The sequence below is a fragment of the Hippocampus guttulatus genome, chromosome 3, assembly GCF_054856545.1.
Source record: "Hippocampus guttulatus isolate MCC_2025c chromosome 3, RoL_Hgut_1.0, whole genome shotgun sequence".
NCBI lineage: Eukaryota > Metazoa > Chordata > Actinopteri > Syngnathiformes > Syngnathidae > Hippocampus > Hippocampus guttulatus.
In genome coordinates, this window is record NC_141263.1 from 24,210,968 (window position 1) to 24,230,591 (window position 19,624).

General features: G+C 41.3%; 1 protein-coding gene and 1 long non-coding RNA gene across 5 annotated transcripts in view; one reads left to right on the forward strand and one right to left on the reverse strand.

Annotated features, from left to right (window-relative positions):
• Nucleotides 1–12,858, forward strand: part of kif13ba (kinesin family member 13Ba) — a 37,090-nt gene extending 24,232 nt beyond the window's left edge. The window contains exons 19-37 of one of the 4 annotated variants that reach the window (XM_086107582.1): nucleotides 31–186; nucleotides 265–414; nucleotides 780–905; nucleotides 988–1,319; nucleotides 1,511–1,643; nucleotides 1,734–1,889; nucleotides 2,139–2,238; nucleotides 2,315–2,441; nucleotides 2,670–2,725; nucleotides 2,857–2,981; nucleotides 3,062–3,337; nucleotides 3,427–3,570; nucleotides 4,163–4,240; nucleotides 4,889–4,939; nucleotides 5,121–5,292; nucleotides 6,077–6,207; nucleotides 6,949–7,011; nucleotides 7,779–8,205; nucleotides 8,948–12,858. In XM_086107582.1, the coding sequence (XP_085963708.1) occupies nucleotides 31–186; nucleotides 265–414; nucleotides 780–905; nucleotides 988–1,319; nucleotides 1,511–1,643; nucleotides 1,734–1,889; nucleotides 2,139–2,238; nucleotides 2,315–2,441; nucleotides 2,670–2,725; nucleotides 2,857–2,981; nucleotides 3,062–3,337; nucleotides 3,427–3,570; nucleotides 4,163–4,240; nucleotides 4,889–4,939; nucleotides 5,121–5,292; nucleotides 6,077–6,207; nucleotides 6,949–7,011; nucleotides 7,779–8,205; nucleotides 8,948–9,132 (2,988 nt within the window). In that variant the 3' untranslated portion in view covers nucleotides 9,133–12,858. The remainder of the gene's footprint in view (nucleotides 1–30; nucleotides 187–264; nucleotides 415–779; nucleotides 906–987; nucleotides 1,320–1,510; nucleotides 1,644–1,733; nucleotides 1,890–2,138; nucleotides 2,239–2,314; nucleotides 2,442–2,669; nucleotides 2,726–2,856; nucleotides 2,982–3,061; nucleotides 3,338–3,426; nucleotides 3,571–4,162; nucleotides 4,241–4,888; nucleotides 4,940–5,120; nucleotides 5,293–6,076; nucleotides 6,208–6,948; nucleotides 7,012–7,778; nucleotides 8,206–8,947) is intronic. The other 3 variants (XM_086107583.1, XM_086107584.1, XM_086107586.1) reach the window with 3 other exon arrangements.
• A 468-nt stretch (nucleotides 12,859–13,326) lies between these two features.
• Nucleotides 13,327–18,798, reverse strand: LOC147207932 (uncharacterized). Its single transcript, XR_015100511.1, has 2 exons — nucleotides 15,006–18,798; nucleotides 13,327–13,782 (listed from the first exon to the last, which is right to left on the reverse strand). It is a non-coding gene; the product is annotated as an uncharacterized LOC147207932 (long non-coding RNA).
• Nucleotides 18,799–19,624: the final 826 nt, after the last annotated feature.

A 19,624-nucleotide genomic window follows, 5' to 3' on the forward strand; every position in this document is an offset into this window, starting at 1 on the left:
TGTGTGTGTGTGTGTGTTGTGCGTGTGTAGAGGGATGCTGTGCTCAGCGAACCCGCCATTCAGGTGCGACGTCGCTGCCGCGGCAAGCAAATCTGGAGCTTAGAGAAGACTGAGAACCGGCTGGTGGACATGAGGGAGCTCTACCAGGAGTGGCAGGAGTACCACCTGCACGACAATGACAACCCTGTAAGTTAACAGTTCAAACTTGATGTGCAGAACCCAGGAGGTTAAACGCTCCCACAATCTCTTCCTTGTCCCGTCCAGGGGATGCGCTCGTACTTTCGCCGGGCCGACCCTTTCTTTGATGAACAAGAGAACCACAGCCTGATCGGCGTGGCCAACGTCTTCCTGTCCTGCCTTTTCTATGACGTCAAAATGCAGTACGCTGTGCCCATCATCAACCAGAAAGGAGAGGTAAGGAATCACCGAGTTAAGTTCCAAATTTGGGGTTCAGCCTAAAAAGGAAGTTATTTGGTAAAAGTAACTTTTTAATAGCATGTGCATGTTAAGTAAACTGACTGTCAGTTTCCTGTGTTCAAAAATCTTGGCCCACCAATAAGGTGGGCTGGTTGAGCATTGGCTCATTTGCATGAGAAAGGACCAGCCTTATTTCGAAAAAATACAGGATGCCAAATGTAGCATGGTTGTTGATCCTTGCGGTATATTGACAAAAACAGATTTATTATGAAGACATCTGGGAACTGTTTTAAATTCTGGTAAAAATGCATGTCTTTCCCAGACTGACATTTTTCAGGAAGGTTGTTTGTTGTCATTGTCAGGTGGCTGGGCGTCTCCATGTGGAAGTGGTGAGGGTTGGAGGGGGTCTGGAGGACAACATCGCCGGAGGAGACGATCCTGACAACAACCCAGATTCAGAAATTCAGGACCGCAAACTTGTCTGTATGGTAAGAAGTGCCAAATGCCCAGTGCCTGCCCAGTGTCAGTAAACTTCCTGAAGCAACATCATCAGTCATTTGTTTTCTCCAGATTAAAATCCTGCAGGCTACTGGTCTCCCACAGTACCTGTCCAACTTCGTCTTCTGCCAGTACTCCTTCTGGGACCAGCCCGAGCCCATCATCGTGGCCCCAGAGGTGGACCCCTCGTCGTTGTCGCCCAGCAACAAGGACCCACACTGCATGGTGGTGTTCGACAGCTGCAAGGAGCTGGCCGTGTCCGTGTCGGAGGATTTCATCGAATACCTGACCGAAGGGGCTGTGGCCATTGAGGTGTTCGGACACAGGCAGGCGGACTCGGGCAGGAATCCTGCCCTGTGGGACCTCAGCATCATCCAGGCCAAGACACGCACGCTACGAGACAGGTGACTTTTTTTTTCTTTTCAGGGTCGACTGCAATTATTGTTAAAGTAAAGGCTGTTATAGATTTTATCTTTGTTTCGAAATGTCACTCAAAAACACAATAGAGTATCCCTAACTCTTTGTTCGTAATATGTCGTTGTTTCACGTTTGTACGGCATTCAAAGCCGTGGAGGTGTTTGTTTTTGCCCCACAGGTGGAGTGAGGTAATGCGCCGGCTGGAACTCTGGATTCAAATCCTCGAGATTAACGAGAATGGAGACTTTGTCCCGGTTGAAGTCATTCCCGCCCGAGACATCAACACCGGCGGAATCTTTCAGCTTCGACAAGTACGGATGACGCCCCACCTCCCCAGTTGTGACCCGATGGAAGCGGTCCCAAAGAAATCTCATCTTGACCCAGCTTCCTATTCCCCTCAGGGTCAGGCAAGGAGAATCCAAGTGGACGTGCGCTCCGTTCAGGACTCGGGTACCATGCCACTCATATCGGAGATCGTGCTGGCTGTGTCGGTGGGCTGCGTGGAGATCACAAGCACCATCGGCGGCCCTGAGGGAGATGAGATGGACAGTTATCAGGTGGAAAACATTGATAGGGAGCCAGCCGTGCTGCAAAGAGCGAGTCATTGACACTGCCCCTAGAATTGTTTTGAATTGCTAATATTCATTGTTCAAACCATAAATACATAAATACCACAAACTATGCTCCTGAAATGAAGAAGTGAATTGGCTAATTGTGAGCCATGAAAATGTGGGGGATTACTTTACTATCGCTTTTGCTTCATGTCGTGTTGCGAAGTTCAATTTAATATCCATTTTCTCACACAGGAGAGAGACCTGGAACGTTTGCGACGTCAGTGGTTAGCGGCGCTCACCAAGAGGCAGGAGTACTTGGACCAGCACTTGCAGAGTCTGGTCAGCAAAGCAGGTCGGCCACAGCCACACGCAAGACGAGACTGTTACATGTGTGTATTTGATGTGTTAATCATCGTGTCTATGTGTAGAAAAAACAGAGGACGACATAGAGAGGGAGGCTCAGCTGCTGGAATGGCGCTTGACCCTAACAGAAGAGCGCAATGCCGTGATGGTCCCCTCTGCAGGCAGTGGTATTCCTGGAGCACCTGCGGAATGGTATGCTTTTGATTTTTACCATCCCTGAAAAAGTCAACGATTTCCATCGAAGTCCAGCAATATTTTTTGGAACTAGGCTGATTACAGGGCATGTTCAATGACACGCTCAATAAATGCCAAACCCTTTTTTGTCTGTCATTCCAGTGTGCCAAAGTCAACGTTTTCTAAAAGACAATGAATTCATGAATGCTGACGTTCTTGTTAATGGCCTGGTGTGTTTGTCCACAGGGTTCCACTTCCGGGCATGGAGACTCACATTCCAGTCCTCTTCCTCAACCTCAAACGTATGTTGTGTTTACTCTGTATACAGTACATGAGCACCAAGAGTGGTTTTTTTTTTTTTTTCATTTGTAAGGCATCTATTTTAAAGAGTAATGTTGGATGATCAGTTTGAAATGATATTCGTGGCATCCAGCTGACGACCTGAGCTCCCAGGACCAATTCGAGGTTCCAGATGCGGGAGGCTGGGATGCCACGCTGAGCGGCGAAGACGAGGACGACTTCTTTGACCTGCAGATCGTCAAACACTATGATGGCGAGGTAAAGAAAACGAGAAAGGAATGTATCCTGACTAATTTCCGCCCGAGTCCGCCCTTTATTGCGCTTTGTCTGGCTTGCAGGTGAAGGCGGAGGCGTCGTGGGACTCCACCGTCCACGAGTGTCCGCAGCTGAGCCGTGGGGGAGCTTGGCCTGACAGCCGGGTCTACCTCACCGTGCGCGTGGTGGTGCAGCTCAGCCACCCCGCCGACATGCAGCTGGTGCTGAGGAAGAGGATCTGCGTCAATGTCAATCCCGGGCGCCAGGGCTTCGCCCACAATTTCCTCAGGAGGATGTCCACGCGCAGCACCATCCAAGGATGCGGTGTCACCTTTGAGGTGGTGTCCAACATCCCAGGGGTAAGTGTGTGTGTGTGATTCCTAATGTAGAAGAGCACGCTCTGGGTTTTCTGGGAAAATCATGAAATGCAATTCGTACCGCTCATCAGGACGCTCCTGGCTCGGAGGACAGGGAGATGCTGGCTCGCCTCGCTGCCAGCAGCGAGTCGGCCGACGACGAAGCCGCCATCGAGAAGTACCTGCGCAGCGTCCTCAGTCTCGAAAACATCCTCACCCTGGATCGACTCAGACAGGTACAACACTGGACCTACCGTATTTTTCGGACTCCATGTCACTCGAAAGTAGAAGTTGTACCAGTCAAAAAATGCATCATGAAGAAGGAAAAAAATAGAAGTCACACTTGAATATACTATATTTTTGAGGGAAATTTATTGGCACCAAATATGGTGGATCTCCGGCAATCTCTCGAATATTATCTTGACAGCAGCAAATGAGTTCTGGTTGGATTTGAAACAAAAGTTTTTCTTTTTAGCTTACCTTCACTTGAATCCCTCGCGGTTGACATCTTTGTGGCATTCTATCTTCCAAGCTTACAAACGGTGCACAGTGAACTAGTTTGCTTACAAGAAGGCATTCTCAGTTAGCCTCCTACTTCGTGTTTTTCATTTGGATTTTTGTTGTTGTTGTTATCATTTAATTCACACCGCAGTGTTTTTCATACAAATGGTTACTGTACTTATGACTTTATATTACTGAACAGAACTTAAATCCCTGTATCAGACTCAAAAACAGATTCACCATAATGCCCAACAGGAAAGGTAAAAAATAATAATTGATGTATTCAAATCAGATGTAATCTGACCCTTATGGGTTTGTGTTCTTAAGGAGGTGGCAGTGAAGGAGCAGCTCGCTGCAAGAGGAAGAAGCAACCGGCGGAGTCTCAGTTCTCCGTCTGTTAACAGGGTATAACCACCGCACCGATGCCCCGTGTCACGTGAATAAGTAATGTACGCTCAGTGAAGCGCCGGGAGAACACCAATTTTAAACCATTCCTCTTGGAAACCGCGCGAGACAGGATGTCGGGCAGTCCCAAAAACCACAACACGCACCATCAGCACTTTCATTTTATGAAGGAAGCAGTTTTTGTTCATTTATAAGCTACGAGAATAACTATACAGTTATGACGTTTTTACAAGACTATTTGAGAAAATGACATTCATTTTGACAATAGTTGAACTTATGAGGACAAAAAAATGGCAGATTTTGTTGTATTGTATAATACACGAAACAAAAGCCAAAATATTTACAATAATGTAGGAGGGAACAATGTTTCCAAGGAAAGTGACATTTTTATGAGAAAACTTATTTAGCTTTACAAGTCAAAGAATGTTTTAAATTTACAAGAATATGTGGACACTTGCTCGATCCGGCAAGTCTGTCCCACCCAAAGTCCCAATTTGCAACATCAGCACTTTCATTACATAAGCAGTGAGTGTCCTAGGAAAGTTTTTTTTTTTCTTTTTTACAGTAAGAAGTGAGTGCCAACTAGGAAGAAAACTAAAACGATATTTTAAATATTGCTATTCACCTCATGCTCTTGTCCATCCATAGCTTTCTGGAAGCAGACAAGACTTGTCCACCACCTGCTTGCTTGAGGACAAGGTAGTACACACACACACACACACACACACACACACAACTCGGAGTACTCATGAAATACACTTGCACAATCTAAATAATGTTGCCAAAGTGTTTGATGCTTCCAAACATTCCGACAGGAGGGAAGTGAATTCCCGTGTTTGATGATGTCACCATGTCGCGCGCACGCACGTTTGGTGTTCAGGGTCGCTGGGAGAGTCAACAAGACATCTTCATGCCGTCTGCTTACCATCGCACGCTCCCCCGTCCGGCCTCGTCTCCCTCCACCTACTGCCCTGCGCCGTCGCAGCAACCGCCGCCGCCGCCGGCCCCCACGGCCGCCGTCACCTCGCAACACAACCAGGAGCCAGAGCAAGGTAAAGCGCCGTGGCTGAGCCACCTACGCAACGTCGTTGTTCTCTGTCTTCGTCTTCCTCTGCTGTTGCTGCTTCTGCTGATGATGAGCTGATGCGTTTCGATTTTTTTAACAAAATGAAGCCCCTAATTATCCTGACAAATGACACATAGTCTTCTTTTTCTGAATATCAAAACATATATACTCACCATCATCTTCTATTCTTACTTTCTTTCCTCACCATCTTCCCTTTTCATCAACTATCCTTTGGTTTGGTTTAGCCTTCTTTTTTTCCCCTCACCTTCGTTCAGTTTCCTTCATTTGTCGCTTTTCTCTTCACCTTCTTTTTCTCACTTTCACCTTTTTGAAATGTTTCTTTGACCTTATTTTCTGCTCCCCTTATCCTTCCACTCTCGTTGTATTCACCTACTTTTCTCACTTTCCTTTTCCCTCTTCCCCTCTTGTCACCTTTTTTTCTTCTCACCTTTTTCCGACCCTTATCGAGGCTGCTCATTCTCCAACCTATAGTAAATGTCAACAAAAACAATGTCATGTCTCACATTATCATGCCTCAGATTCTGAATTGCTTCCTCTCATTAGTGTTGGATTTCATTTTGTGCTGTTGAATGAGGACGTTGCTTTTTACCAATCATGTTTAAGCCGCAATCAATTCTTTGATTGATCGCGATGCTTTTTTTTTTTCCAGTCTTATTGCCATCAACTTCTCTGCTAATCTTTCCCACCTCCTGTGCCTCCTCGATTCCTTGCCTCCTTCCTCTTCCTACTTCTCCCACCTCCCCTCTCAGGTCGTTCAGGACTTGCTGCCTCTTATCTTTCAGTGAAGGCGTTGGTTCCGCAGATGCCCAAACTGCTCAAGTCTTTGTTTCCGGCACGCGACGACAAGAAGGAGCTGAGGCCGTCGCCGCACGGCCAGCAGGTGGGCAAAGATGGGCCTCCGTGCTCTCTCTCCCTCTCGCCAAGACATTGCTTCTCAAAACTTTGGTCGGCGGGCTGGAGCTTAATGTTCTGCACAATCATTTGAAATTGTTTTTTTTTTTTTTTTTGTAATCGTTTTAAAAAAGGGTATACTTACATACCGAAACCAGCGAGGCAGTAAAACAAACATCTTAAACCAATTGCTTCTCTCTCCCTTAGCTTTTTTTCCAATTAAAAGAACAGATATGATTACAAATATTTTATTCCCGCAGGATTGCACATTTTTATCTCAGCAAAATATGTCTGTACTTAAAAAATATATATATTGAAACAGTACAATACTTTTACTCTACAAATTGTGATTGTAACATTTCGACCTTTTTTTTAAAAATAAAAATAGGCAACTTTTCAATTCCTCTGGCATTTAGCGGTACAGTATAAGGGACAGAGTCTGAATAGCGCAAATTGATAATGGCAAAGCACTATTTTATTTTATGGCTCGTTGAAATGAAGGTTCTCGAGCCACTTCATTGTAGTTCCTCGGCACTCTAATGCCATAAGACGGTGCCAAAGCTCTGCTTTTTATTTCAGACAAGGCTTTGGTCTGAGCAGAAAAGCAGCAAGGAGAAGAGATTTTTAGTCAAAAATGGAGCAGATGTTCTACTTAAAAACAAAACAAAAACAAATCTAGGCCCTGCCTCATTCAGCCAATGTGACTTTTTTGTTTGTGTTGTCCATCCAGCAGCACTTGCCGCGCATCATGTCGCCACCAGCTGGTGATGACAGCAGAGTCAAGATGGACATGGTGAGGATGCACGACTCGCTGCCACCTTTCGTTGTCTAATTTTGCCTCATTCTACTCGAACTCAGTTTGCATTGGTCTTTTTTTTTCTTCTTCTTCTTCAATGTAATAGGCAAGCATGTGAGCCTTACAGCTGCTGCTTTAGCATAAACAACTCCCCTTTTTTTATTCTATGAGAAGAGTTCAACATTACTGGGAGAATTAAAAAATAAGTTGCAAAACAATTAAAATTTAGAATTCAGAATTCTTGGGACATTTAAAGAAAAACGAATCATTGTAATATTAATCTAAAATAAATATATTCTAATACAGTATTACAAATAAAAGGATGTAGACTTGAGACTAAAATTGTGTTGTGAATTAGTGAGGTCAGTCTTAAAATTATGAATCATGATGTTTTTATTTACGTTCGAGCATTGAGTAAATTGTCATATACAGGAATGATGACAAAACAAATGTTAATGTCTAAGATTCAAAATTCTAGCCTTGTTTTACTACGACACCTAAAATTATACAGTATCTCTAATTATGTCACAAAATTTTGTTTACATTTACAAAATATATTTTGAAAAGTAATATGAGAAAAAAGCTTAATCTGCACTAATTAACATGTTTACCAATGAGAGGTTGCACAAATGTTTGGGGGGGAAAAATGAAAAGTACGGTCCAAAGTAAATGTACAGGAATATGAAAAGACGTTTGCGAGAAAAAGGTGTCCATTGCGAATCTGACGCTGGTTTTGTCTGGTCCGCCCCGGCGATCGTCGCCAGGCCGCCCCCGTCCCGCGAGCGCCGGCCAAAGAGCGGCGGTCCGACCCGGACGACGCCCCTCCTCTTCCCGTGCATGACCCGCATGACAGCGCCCCCCTCAGCCCGCTCAGCCAATCGTCCAGCGGCTACTTCTCGGCCAGCGTCTCCACGGCAACCCTGTCCGACGTCCTGCAACCTTCCTCCCCGTCCTCGTCGTCCTCCTCCTCCCTCCTCCTGGACGCCGCGCTCGCCGCCAATCACGACGGCGTGACCGCACGCCACTTCCTCCCTGAACAGAAGCCGCTCGACGACTCGGCCGTGCCAGACTGGCTGACGGACGGTGCCCACGTGGCAGTCGGGAGCGGCAAGGCGGGCACCGTGCGCTACGTGGGGGCCACGCACTTTGCTGAAGGTGTGTGGGTGGGCGTGGAGCTGGACTCCCCCGCAGGTGAGCTCAACCGGCGGAGTCGCGACAAGCAAATTAAAATTCTGGTCAGAAAATGACAGGACTCAAGCCGTGAAGTCATCAGCTGAAGAGTTGGATGTTTCTGACAACAAAATTAGGGAAAAAAGAAAGAAAATCCGTTTCTAAAAATGGAAAAATAATTTAGATTTATGTTCTAAAATTGCAAGAGAGAAGAAAGCTCTAAGGCGAGAAGAAAAAATAAATTATCAAGATGACAAGAAATAAGTTCACAATTTACGGGACTAAATCATCTAATTGTGAAAAATTACCTAAATCTACGTCCCACAGTTACAATATCAGAGCTAAATGTAAAGTTCAATTCCTTCCTATTTACGTTTACATTTGTGTTTGCGATCTCATTCTCACCCACAGCCGATTGCTCGCAGCTCTTCATGTTGTTGTCATACTGGCACGAGAACTACTTCCTGCTTCTGTGTCTAAGATTCATGGGAAATGTCTTACTAGCCATGCACGCTCATTTACAAAAATCATGTCCTAAAAGTACAAGAAAAAATGTAGCCAAAGACAATTACTAAGTCATCAAATTGATTTATTTATTCCTTTTTTTTTAACTTTACGAAAATGATTCCAGGAGGAAAAAGAGTCAATTTCTAAAACTTTTATCATGATAAGACAAGAATGAATTTGTAGGAATGAAAAGTAGGAAAACTAAAAGCTAGACTCAAGCTTTGCTTATGCTAAATTCCTCATCCCTCCATTTCAGGTAAACACGACGGCTGCGTGGGCGGCCAGCGCTACTTCCGATGCCGGCCTGCACACGGCATTCTTGTTCGGCCGGAGCGCCTGAGCCGCCGCGACGGCCGGCACGCTGCCCCGGACTTCCCTGCCGCCGACGCCGCCCGCGTTCCTGTCCTCAGAGGAGACAACCGCAAGTCCTGGAGCAGCTGAGAGCAGCTACCCGGAGACGCCATCTCGGATGGAGGAAAGCCGAAATCTCCTCTTGGGCTGCGTTATCGCGTGAAGAAGATAAGAGCTTTTCATTTGGCAATTTAACCATTTTGGTGTCTCTCCTCACATTGCCTCTCGCTGTTTCTCGGCCTGAATTGGAGGCCGTCTCAGGGACCGCAGAGGGCGCGAGTGAGTGAGCGGGCGGGCGGGCGGGCACATTTTTTTGCCGTTGTGTGCAATAAGTCAGCTTTTTAGCTCCTTGTTGACGTCAAGAATGATGCACGGGGCCCTTCATGTTGGTTGAGTAAGTGCATCTTATTTTGAAAAGACTTATTTAGTGGGGGGACAACTTCCTGTCTTTGCTGTTGTGGAGGAAAAAAAAGCAAGATGGCGTGCACCTCTTTGTGTACATTCCAGAGATATCATAGGAGATGGCCGATCCGCCACTTAGCCAAGCCCTTGCCGCGTATACTTTTAACAAGGTTTTTTGTTTTGTTTTTTCGTGTTGACGCGTCACTGTGGCAGATCAGTACATTTTTCAAATGACGCTAATACACAAAAATATAAAGTCTGGAGTCTGTGTTGGTGCACAAAAGGATTATTGGGGCCACACTGAGAATCAAAAATGCAAACAACTCAACATTGGCAGGCCAAGTCACAAAAAGTTGTACAACTTTTCAAATGAATAACCCAAAACACGGTTTTGTAAAAAAAAAAAATTTTGGAGGTTTCAAACAAAACCCAATTTTTGGGGTGACCCAAATGTTTTTAGAGTGTACGTTTAGGACAATGGCATGTAACTGACAAGAAAAGTTAGACTTAAAGAAAGAAAGCAAATGAAGAAGTAAGATTCGAACAAAATTTATTTTTAAAAGTATGGGGGGGAAATACATTTGTGATAACCATACATGAAGAAAGGCAACGGTCTCAAATAAGAACAAAAAAAAACCCAACTTGCAAATAGGGGGAAAAAAAACTTTTTATGAGAATAAAATAATACATTGAAAAGAACGTTTCTTGTAATTTTACAGAAATTATGTTTTAAAATTCAAAGAACAAAATGTGAAAAAATGTTGCTGTTCATTTGTGAGAAGAAAGTCATCAACGTTACGTGTGAATTTATGACATGGCCATTTCTTTCTTCTGATGTTACAACGTAATTCTTGTCTGACTATATTTGCTGCACAGTGTGGCCCTAATAATAATACTAAGAAAATGAATCATAATAATGATCATCCTTTTTAGTGAGCGAGTTGTTTGCATTTCATGAGGCATATCATGTTTAGTTTATTTCTGTCGAAACGTACACGCATGCCTCGGTGGCGCAAACATTTAATGAAGCCTTCTTTTATTGTCATTTTAAAAAATATCTATTTTTAAATTGCACAAATGATTTCCTTGAGTAATTGCTGCTAATAACACTCCAGAGTGACTCCCACCTCGTTGTCGTCGACCTTCGCGTTACCCTCGTTTTATTTTCTTTCAAATCAAGGATGAAATGTGGCACTTTGTCATGTGAGAGGAAGACAGAATGGTGATGCATGAATTCCAAACGGACCCCCCCCCCAAACAAAATAAACGATCAATTCTACATGGGTCGTCATAATAGTACAAGAAGAAAAAGTTGGAATTGTAGTCTAAAAATATACTTATTCTGAGAAAACAAATATAACCTCATGAGGAAAAAGTTCCACATTTATGCAATTATCCGGTAGTCATATTGCAAGGAAAAAAATGCAATGCATTTTGCAAAATGTTAATTTTAGGAGGGAAAAAAAGTTTACAAGTTTGGGCGTAATTATTTTTAATGTTACACTGAAACTTTTTTTTTTTTTAAACTACAGAGTAGAATTTTAATCTTACCGTTTCCTTTTTTACGTTTATAAGCTGGTGCAATCATGAGAGAAAAGGTAATGTTGCTATTGAAAGTGTTCATCTAAGGTGATATTGGGTTAGTTGTGAGTGCAGGTGTCTGATGGTTTGGTCGGAAGTCGTTTTATCAGATTAGGTCTTGAAGGAAATGAGGAAAGAAATATGTGTGCGTTCGCGCGCGTGCATGTTAGGTCTGGGAAGGGGGGGGGGGGGGGAAAGCAAATGGACCAAAGCAGGAATAAAAATCGCATTGGAAATCATCGGCATCATTGTCATCGTCAGAATTTGAAGCCAAGTCTTTCTTTTCCACCGTTGGTGGGAAACATATGGCTTGTGGGCCATAGATGGCCTGTGCTCCCAATGAACAACAAAGAAAACTGTTAGAAAGAAGAAAGAACTGTTGGAAAAAGCCCCAAAACGTTTACATGCTTTTGCGTACAAGAATGAAGTCAGACCTTTCCCATATCACAAAGAAAAAAAAGAAAATGTCAAAATGAAGGGCGAGTACGAGAGAAAGATTTGAATTCATGACAATAACTAATTTCATCATTAAGTAATTCTACCACAAATCTACTAAGGGGAAAATAAATCACGAATTAAAATATCAATTTTTCAACCCAAAAAAACAAGTCGTAATTTAATGAGAAAAGATGGAAATACACAAAATAAAATTTAATCTTACGAGAGTCCAAATATTACAAGAAAAAAGTCGTACATTAGTCACCATTTTCCTAGAAAACAAGTTTCATTTTGAGAAAGTATTGAAGTAAAATGAACCCATGTCAAAAAGAAAGTCACTTAAGACTTTTTTTCACAGCCCTGCAAGAAATTAGACATAATTCGGAGCAGTCATCCAAAAAAAAAAAAAACCACACAAAAAAGGTCAAGTTGCAACATTTTGAGAAAATACCACAAATTTTTGTGTAACAAAAATCACAATTATGGGAATAATTTTCAAAGAATATGACAAAAGATTGTTGTTTTTCTATGAATTTTTGCGGACAGTTGTAATTTTTTTAAAGCATTCTAACATTGTCATCATTTTATGATAAAATTGCAATTCTGTGAGAAACAAAGTTACACACTTCCGAATATTGCTAATTAAGCAAAAAGGTGTAAAAGAAAAAAAATCTTTGACAAATGTTCTCGTCTGCAGAAAAATATCCCGACCAAGAAAATGCTCATGGAGTCTCTGCCGCCTCTGATGTCAACGTTTGCACAAGTGTTTTTATATGCCCCCCCCCCCTCTCCCCCATGCGTACTTTCAAGACAATATTGCTGACTTTTAACTTGTCACATTTCACTTTGTGACATTATCGTATTTGACAGCAGGTGCCTCAACAAAACGTTGGTGGCCATTCCTTGCTCTGCCCACCTTCGATGTGGTGTCGTCTGACTTTGCAGGAGATGCTGTCGTGGAGCTCATATAGTGGGGGAGACTAAAATTAACAGTTTATTTGTATTTATTTTATTTAAGTGTTGTTGTGTTGTCAACATAAGCGCAAATAAGCAATACAATCTTTGTTTTTCTGTTGTTACTAAGGGATGAATACGATTTCACATTAATACCGCAGCAACTCACAAACATTTCATATCAACCTGACAAAAGATTAGCAATCAAGTTTCTTGCTTTTGTGTGTGTGTGCGCAGAGGTCAAGGAGAAAAGACTGTTGAGCACAGATGTTTTTTTTGTTTTGTTTTGATTGCCTATTAATTTAATTGTTTTCTGTCAGTATGCTGCAATCCAAAGAGAGAACGTGTATTATATGAAAAAGAAACATCTATCATGTTTTTTTTAATTTGTATCATTTGAACAGTAATCTGATAAGAAAATAAAGAAAAGTGAAAGATCAATGAATACTTTTTTTGTTGATAAATACCATGTCCATAGGGACATTAATGTTGTAGTACTTGGTTACCATTCCTAACTACATTTGAACTGATAACTAGTAACTGTATCGCAATGACTTTTAATAGTACCCGCCCATCGCATGTGAGCTGTCTTTTTAGACATATAGCCCCGAATTGCCTTTGACTTGGCCTTATTTTCATAACATCTTTGTCTTAAAGATTTTCTGAATGCGAGTAAAAGTCAATTGATTCCGTCTATTTCATTTTAGCGGGTTCGTCCTGTAGTTCTTGGGGTGTCCCTGGTCGAAATGAAGACTTCATTTTCCCTACTAAATGGAAACAATTTCACGAGAAAATTCTTATAGTAATGTACTCTATTTAGAAAAAGGCTTGTGGAATACATTTTAGAAAAACTATGAATAGTAAAGATATGCATGATGTCGTGAGGGATAGACAAAACACCAAATGTCATCTGGTCAACTGTGATCAGCTTTAATTGCCTTGTAAATAGTAAAAAACAAACAAACAAACAAAAACCAGTAAAAATCGAACAAATCAAAGTTATGCAACTGATGGCAAAAAAGGCAGTACATTTAGTCGTGTGGCGTTTTCTACACATTTGAGCATTCGTACAAGGCACTCCATCTTAAAACAAGTAATGGGGTGAAAAAACACATTTGGCTCCGTATTGCCTTTGACTTGGCCTTATTTTCATATTTGCGTTCTTTGTCTTAAAGATTTTCTCAAAGCAAATAAAAGTCAATTGATTCAGTAGATTTCATTTTACAGTTTCCTCCATTCAGATTTTACAGCGATAAACAAAAAAAAAAAAAAGAGCTACAGTTAATAATGAGCTACATTTCCCTTTGAAAGGATGCCAGGCGAAGAACAGGGCCGTAGACACGGCTGGGTCCGTGGGGTGGGCGGCTTACAAAAAAAGGATGAGTTAGGTGTTGTGTTCAAGAAAACTGGGAAATCAGATACTGTATTTCAGACCAGAAAATCATGGGGGAGGGGGGGGGGCGTTTTGTGGGAAATACGCCTTTTCAAAAGACGATCAAAACAACCATCAAGGGATTCTCTTAATTTGACATAATTTTGAAAAGTGAAAGTTGAAACAAAAAAAATTTAATTTTCAAAGTATGATTCCAAAATATATTTCGAGGACAGGTGTCAAATTCAAGTCAATGCAGCCAGATCTGACCAACCGCATAATTTTACGTGGCCCACAAAAGGAAATGATGTGCATCACTTCATGTTTCCTGCTAAACATCAAAATTGCAACTTTTCTTCATTTTGAAAAATGTTGAGATAAAATAAATGTAATATGTGAGCAGGTTTTACTTGACTCAGGTTTCAAACCTATTCATCCCTATGTTGTGTGTGTGTGTATATAAAATAGGAGGTGGGCATACATTCTTTTAGGTTCACAATCATTATGGCCCTGGAAAGGAAACCATAACTACGATTTTGCCAAGAACAAAAATGAGTTTGATACCCCTGGGTTAGGGTTTCAAAGTAGGGTTTAGGTTTCAGAATATGCTTTTAACCCTGGAGAACCCAAGAACCTTTTTCTTCTTTGGAAAATGATGAATTATACATTAAATGACAGCAACTGTGAACCTTGAACCTTGATATGTTCACTGAACACCACAATATGTTTTTTCAAATATTCAGTGCTTTAATCCTAATTTAGGATTAGGGTTAAATCTGACCCTTTGGGATTTAAGGGCAGCATTTGAGTAAGCAGAATTTATAGGGGCCAAATTTGACCCTGTGGGTTCTCCAGGGTTAAAATAGGGTTAGGGTTTCAAAGTCAGCTTCAAAATGGATTCAGGTTTCAAAGTAGTGTTAGGGTTTCAAAATGGGCGTTTAAAGGGGGTTTAGGGCTTCAAAGCAATTTTATAAAGTGTATTGAATGTTTAAAAAATAGGGCTACAATTTCAAAGTAAGGTTCGGGTTTTAAAGTCGGGTTAGGGTTTCAAAGCATGAGATGTTGCGTCACCCTGGCCACTTCACTGAAAAGCGTCAAGACTGTGCCCCTGTTCTAAAAATGTTCTTCTCATGGATGTCAGTTGCCACCCCCCCCCCATCCCAATTTCCATTTTACTGCACCATGGATTCGGCACTCGATATTTCTGACGTCCCACCTTTGTTGAACGCACCACTCTCGGACCTGATGAGTGTCCACTGGGATGAAAGACAAGTTGAGGTATTTGCGGTAGTGTGTCAGGAATTTGCACGTTGCAGAGCCATCGTGGACGTCGTCCTCACGACAACAACACAGACAACAAAAGGCACTTGAACACAAATTCTTTGCGGATTGTTAAAATGATTCCACTGTGAATGATTACAATTGGTAAAAACGTCAAAATCTGTCAACAAAAGAGAGGAAAAGTGAAATCGTGCTTGATCAAACATCTACAATGACTCCATGTCATTTCTTTTTTTCGACACATTTGACGGCATATTTTCAGCTGTGGTCTCAGTGTCCCCTCATTTAGCTGCTACGTGTGAATGTGGATTGAAAAAAAATAAAAGCATCTTTAAAAGCAACAAAGAAAACGACACCTGGTGTTTGAAACACATCGTAAGGCAGAAATCCAACTGAAAAGAGGGGACGTTTTGGAGTGACTCCACACATTTGATGTGTCGAAATAAAAACATCCGTTTGAAAAGCAAAGACTTTGGCTTCTGTCAATGGAAGCTACTTTTCGTTCCTGGAATTGGAAACACGTTTTTGTAGAACTTAAAAATTGCACCCTCACAGTTTATATTATGTAGGATATATCTATATGTATACATGTACAGTACATAGAGGAATATGTATTTTTCTCATGTGACATAACAGCGCATCGTTACGGTTATGGACGCAAGCTGAATGGCCACCCTGGGTTTGATTGGCCGAATGAGGTTTCGTTGTTGTGTTTTATGGATGCCACGCAGCTCTAAAATTGTTGATATAACTTAGTTTATTTTTTTAAAACTGTTTTCTTTCTTTGCAACTTTTGAATCATAACTGCCTCCCCGATTCACATTCACGTTGACACCCCTCGTCTCAACACATTTACTGAAATTGATCAGAGCATTCATCAACATTTGACGTAGCTTATCATTTCAACTGCTCTTGCTCTTGGAAAGCGTCACTCGCCACCATTTTATTTGATGAAAAACACATTTGGAAGCCATAATTTATAGTGATGGGAAAATGATGCTTCAAATTTGCTTCTTGAACTACCCAGTCAGCAAAGGCATCTGGCCCGGATTCGGCATGAAGCTGGTACAGCTGGCCTTGAGTCGGCACTGGCATAATGCATGTGGGCCGAACACGGCCCAGGAGTGGCAAAGGAGGCACTGGCTTGACTCTGTCAAACCAGATGAGGGCCAGTTGTGGAGTGAAGTATTTGGGCCAGAAATCAATTTACAACTCCGGCCCGTATATGGCCAGCCAGTATTGAGCCACCCTTAAATGCAGTTTCAGATTCATTTTTTCAACACACAGCCTTGTTTTACAATTGCACACTGATGTGGAATTCCATTCATCACACACACACACGCACACACACACAAACACACGCGTGCGAGGTTCAATCAGGCCCGCAGGATAATTTAAAAATGAAAAAAATGCATAAAAGACACATAATTAATATTTGTAATAAGGTGCAATTCATTGAGTGTTTTGACCAGAGAAGAAGACAACAGAAGCCTCAGTCCGTCGCTGAGACAGACCCATGATAGCAGACGCTATCAATAGCACTCTCACATTTGCACATTTAATAGCACTCTCCTTAGTTTGTAAGGTGGAGGCAGGGATTACATTTAGATTTTATATGCCTGTGTAAATGGTTTAAAACTTCCTTTCTTTATAAATCTTGTTTAATCATAAAGTTCATTACTATATTTTTCAATACCAATTACTTGTTAAAGTTTGTACAATAAATGGGATCAGTTGCAATGCATATATGTGAATGATAAAAGTAAATTGCACATTTGTTGAAGGATATGTAAGGTGCTTCATGGAATGTTTTGTAAAAGATACGTTCATTAAATTTCAACATTTTCCAAATGTTCTTGTGCTTCTTTATACCAAAACAAAGGAAAGACATATTGTCTTGGTTGTTTATAGCAAAGTATGGTATCATTTTAATGGTCCGGCCCACTTGACATCTACCGAGGCCGTATGTGGCCCGCCATGTGAAATGAGTTTGACACCAGTGATGTATAGTAAGGCGTTTTTAGCTGAAAAAAAAACGACCATGTCTAGTAATCCGTTTTTAGACAGAAACAAATGACCATACATTGTAAGGCTTTTTTAGCCGAAAAAAAAACGACCATGTATCGGAAGGCGTTTTTAGACGAAAAAAAACGACCACGTATAGTAAGGTGTTTTTAGCCAAATAAAACGACCACGTATATAGAAAGGCGTTTTTAGCCGAAAAAATTTACCATGTATAGTAAGGCGTTTTGAGCCGAAAAAAACGACCATGAAGAGTAAGGCGTTTTTAGACGAAAAAAAACGACCATGTATAGTAAGGTGTTTTTAGCCGAAAAAAACGACCATGTAAAGTAAGGCATTTTTAGCCGAAAAAAACGACCATGTATAGAAAGGCGTTTTTAGCCGAAAAAAACGACCATGTAGAGTAAGGCGTTTTTTGCCGAAAAAAACGACCATGTATAGTCAGGGGTTTTTAGCCGAAAAAAATGACCATGTATAGTAAGGGGTTTTTGACCGAAAAAAACGACCATGTATAGTAAGGCGATTTTAGCCGAAAAAAACGACCATGTATAGTAAGGCGTTTTTGACCGAAAAAAAACGACCATGTATAGTAAGGCGTTTTTAGCCGAAAAAAACGACCATGTATAGTAAGGCGTTTTTAGCCGAAAAAAACGACCATGTATAGTAAGGCGTTTTTATCCGAAAAAAACTACCATGAATAGGAAGGTGTTTTTAGCCGAAAAAAACTACCATGTATAGTAAGGCGTTTTTCGCCGAAAAAAACAACCACGTATAGTAAGGCGATTTTAGCCGAAAAAAACGACCATGTATAGTAAGGCGTTTTCGACCGAAAAAACCACCATGTATAGTAAGGCGGTTTTGGACGAAATTTTTAGCCGAAAAAAACGACCATGTACAGTAAGGCATTTTTAGCCAAAAAAAACGACCATGTATAGTAAGGCGTTTTTGGACGAAATCTTTAGCCGAAAAAAACGACCATGTATAGTAAGGCGTTTTTAGCTGAATAAACCGACCATGAATAGGAAGGCGTTTTTCGCCGAAAAAAACAACCATGTATAGTAAGGCGTTTTTAGCCGAAAAAACCATGAATAGGAAGGCGTTTTTCGCCGAAAAAAACAACCATGTATAGTAAGGCGATTTTAGCCGAAAAAAACGACCATGTATAGTAAGGCGTTTTTGGACGAAATTTTTACCCGAAAAAAACGACCGTGTATAGTAAGGCGTTTTTAGCCGAATAAACCGACCATGAATAGGAAGGCGTTTTTTGCCGAAAAAACAACCATGTATAGTAAGGCGATTTTAGCCGAAAAAAACGACCATGTATAGTAAGGCGTTTTTGGACGAAAAAAACGACCATGAATAGGAAGGCGTTTTTCGCCGAAAAAAACAACCATGTATAGTAAGGCGATTTTAGCCGAAAAAAACGACCATGTATAGTAAGGCGTTTTTGGACGAAATTTTTAGCCGAAAAAAACGACCATGTATAGTAAGGTGTTTTTGACCGAAAAAAACGACCATGTATAGTAAGGCGTTTTTAGCCGAAAAAAACGACCATGTATAGTAAGGCATTTTTCAACGAAAAAAAACAACCATGTATAGTAAGGCGTTTTTCGACGAAAATAACGACCATGTGTAATAAGGCGTTTTTAGCCGAAAAAAAACGTCCATGAATACTAAAAACGCCTTACTCTACATAGTCGTTTTTTTCGGGTTAAAAAGCCTTACTATACATGGCCATTTTTTCGTCTAAAAACGACTTACGACACATGGTCGTTTTTTTCGGCTAAAAATGCCTTTCTATACATCTTACGAAACAAAAAATGACTTCAATAAGCCTTACTTACCATGTTGGTCAAAGAAAGAAGGGATATGGTTGCAACCTCTGGGGATTGAGTACCCAACCGCTAGTTTGGGACATGGTTTCTCTACCCCTGAGCCACACCACCACATAAATTCTTGTTTGTTTTGTGTTTTCTTCAATAAAGCTGCAAATGGTGGTTAAAGAAAGATGTGACCTTGTTGTAAACACTGGGAATCGAACACCCAACCGCTGGATTTGGGACTGCAGCTTTCTACCACTGAGCTAACCCACCACAATGAACCTTTGGGTTGTTTTGTGTTTTTCCACAAATAAGTTGTATATGGTGGTTAAACAGTAGACATTGTTGCAACAACCAGGGATCGAACACTCAACCTCTGGTGTGGCACTGCATCACTCTACCACTGAGCCAAAGCACCACATAGAGCAGTGGAGTTGTTTTTATTAATCATGGTCGTTTTTTTTCGTCCAAAAAGTCCGTACTATACATTGGTTCTTTTTTTCGGCTAAAAACGCCTTACTATCCATGGTCGTTTTTTTTCGGCTAAAAATTTCGTCCAAAAACGCCTTACTATACATGGTCGTATTTTTCAGCTAAAATCGCCTTACTATATATACATGGTCGTTTTTTTCGGCTAAAAATTTTGTCCAAAAACGCCTGCCTATACATGGTCGTTTTTTTCATCCGAAAACGTCTTACTATATATGGTGGT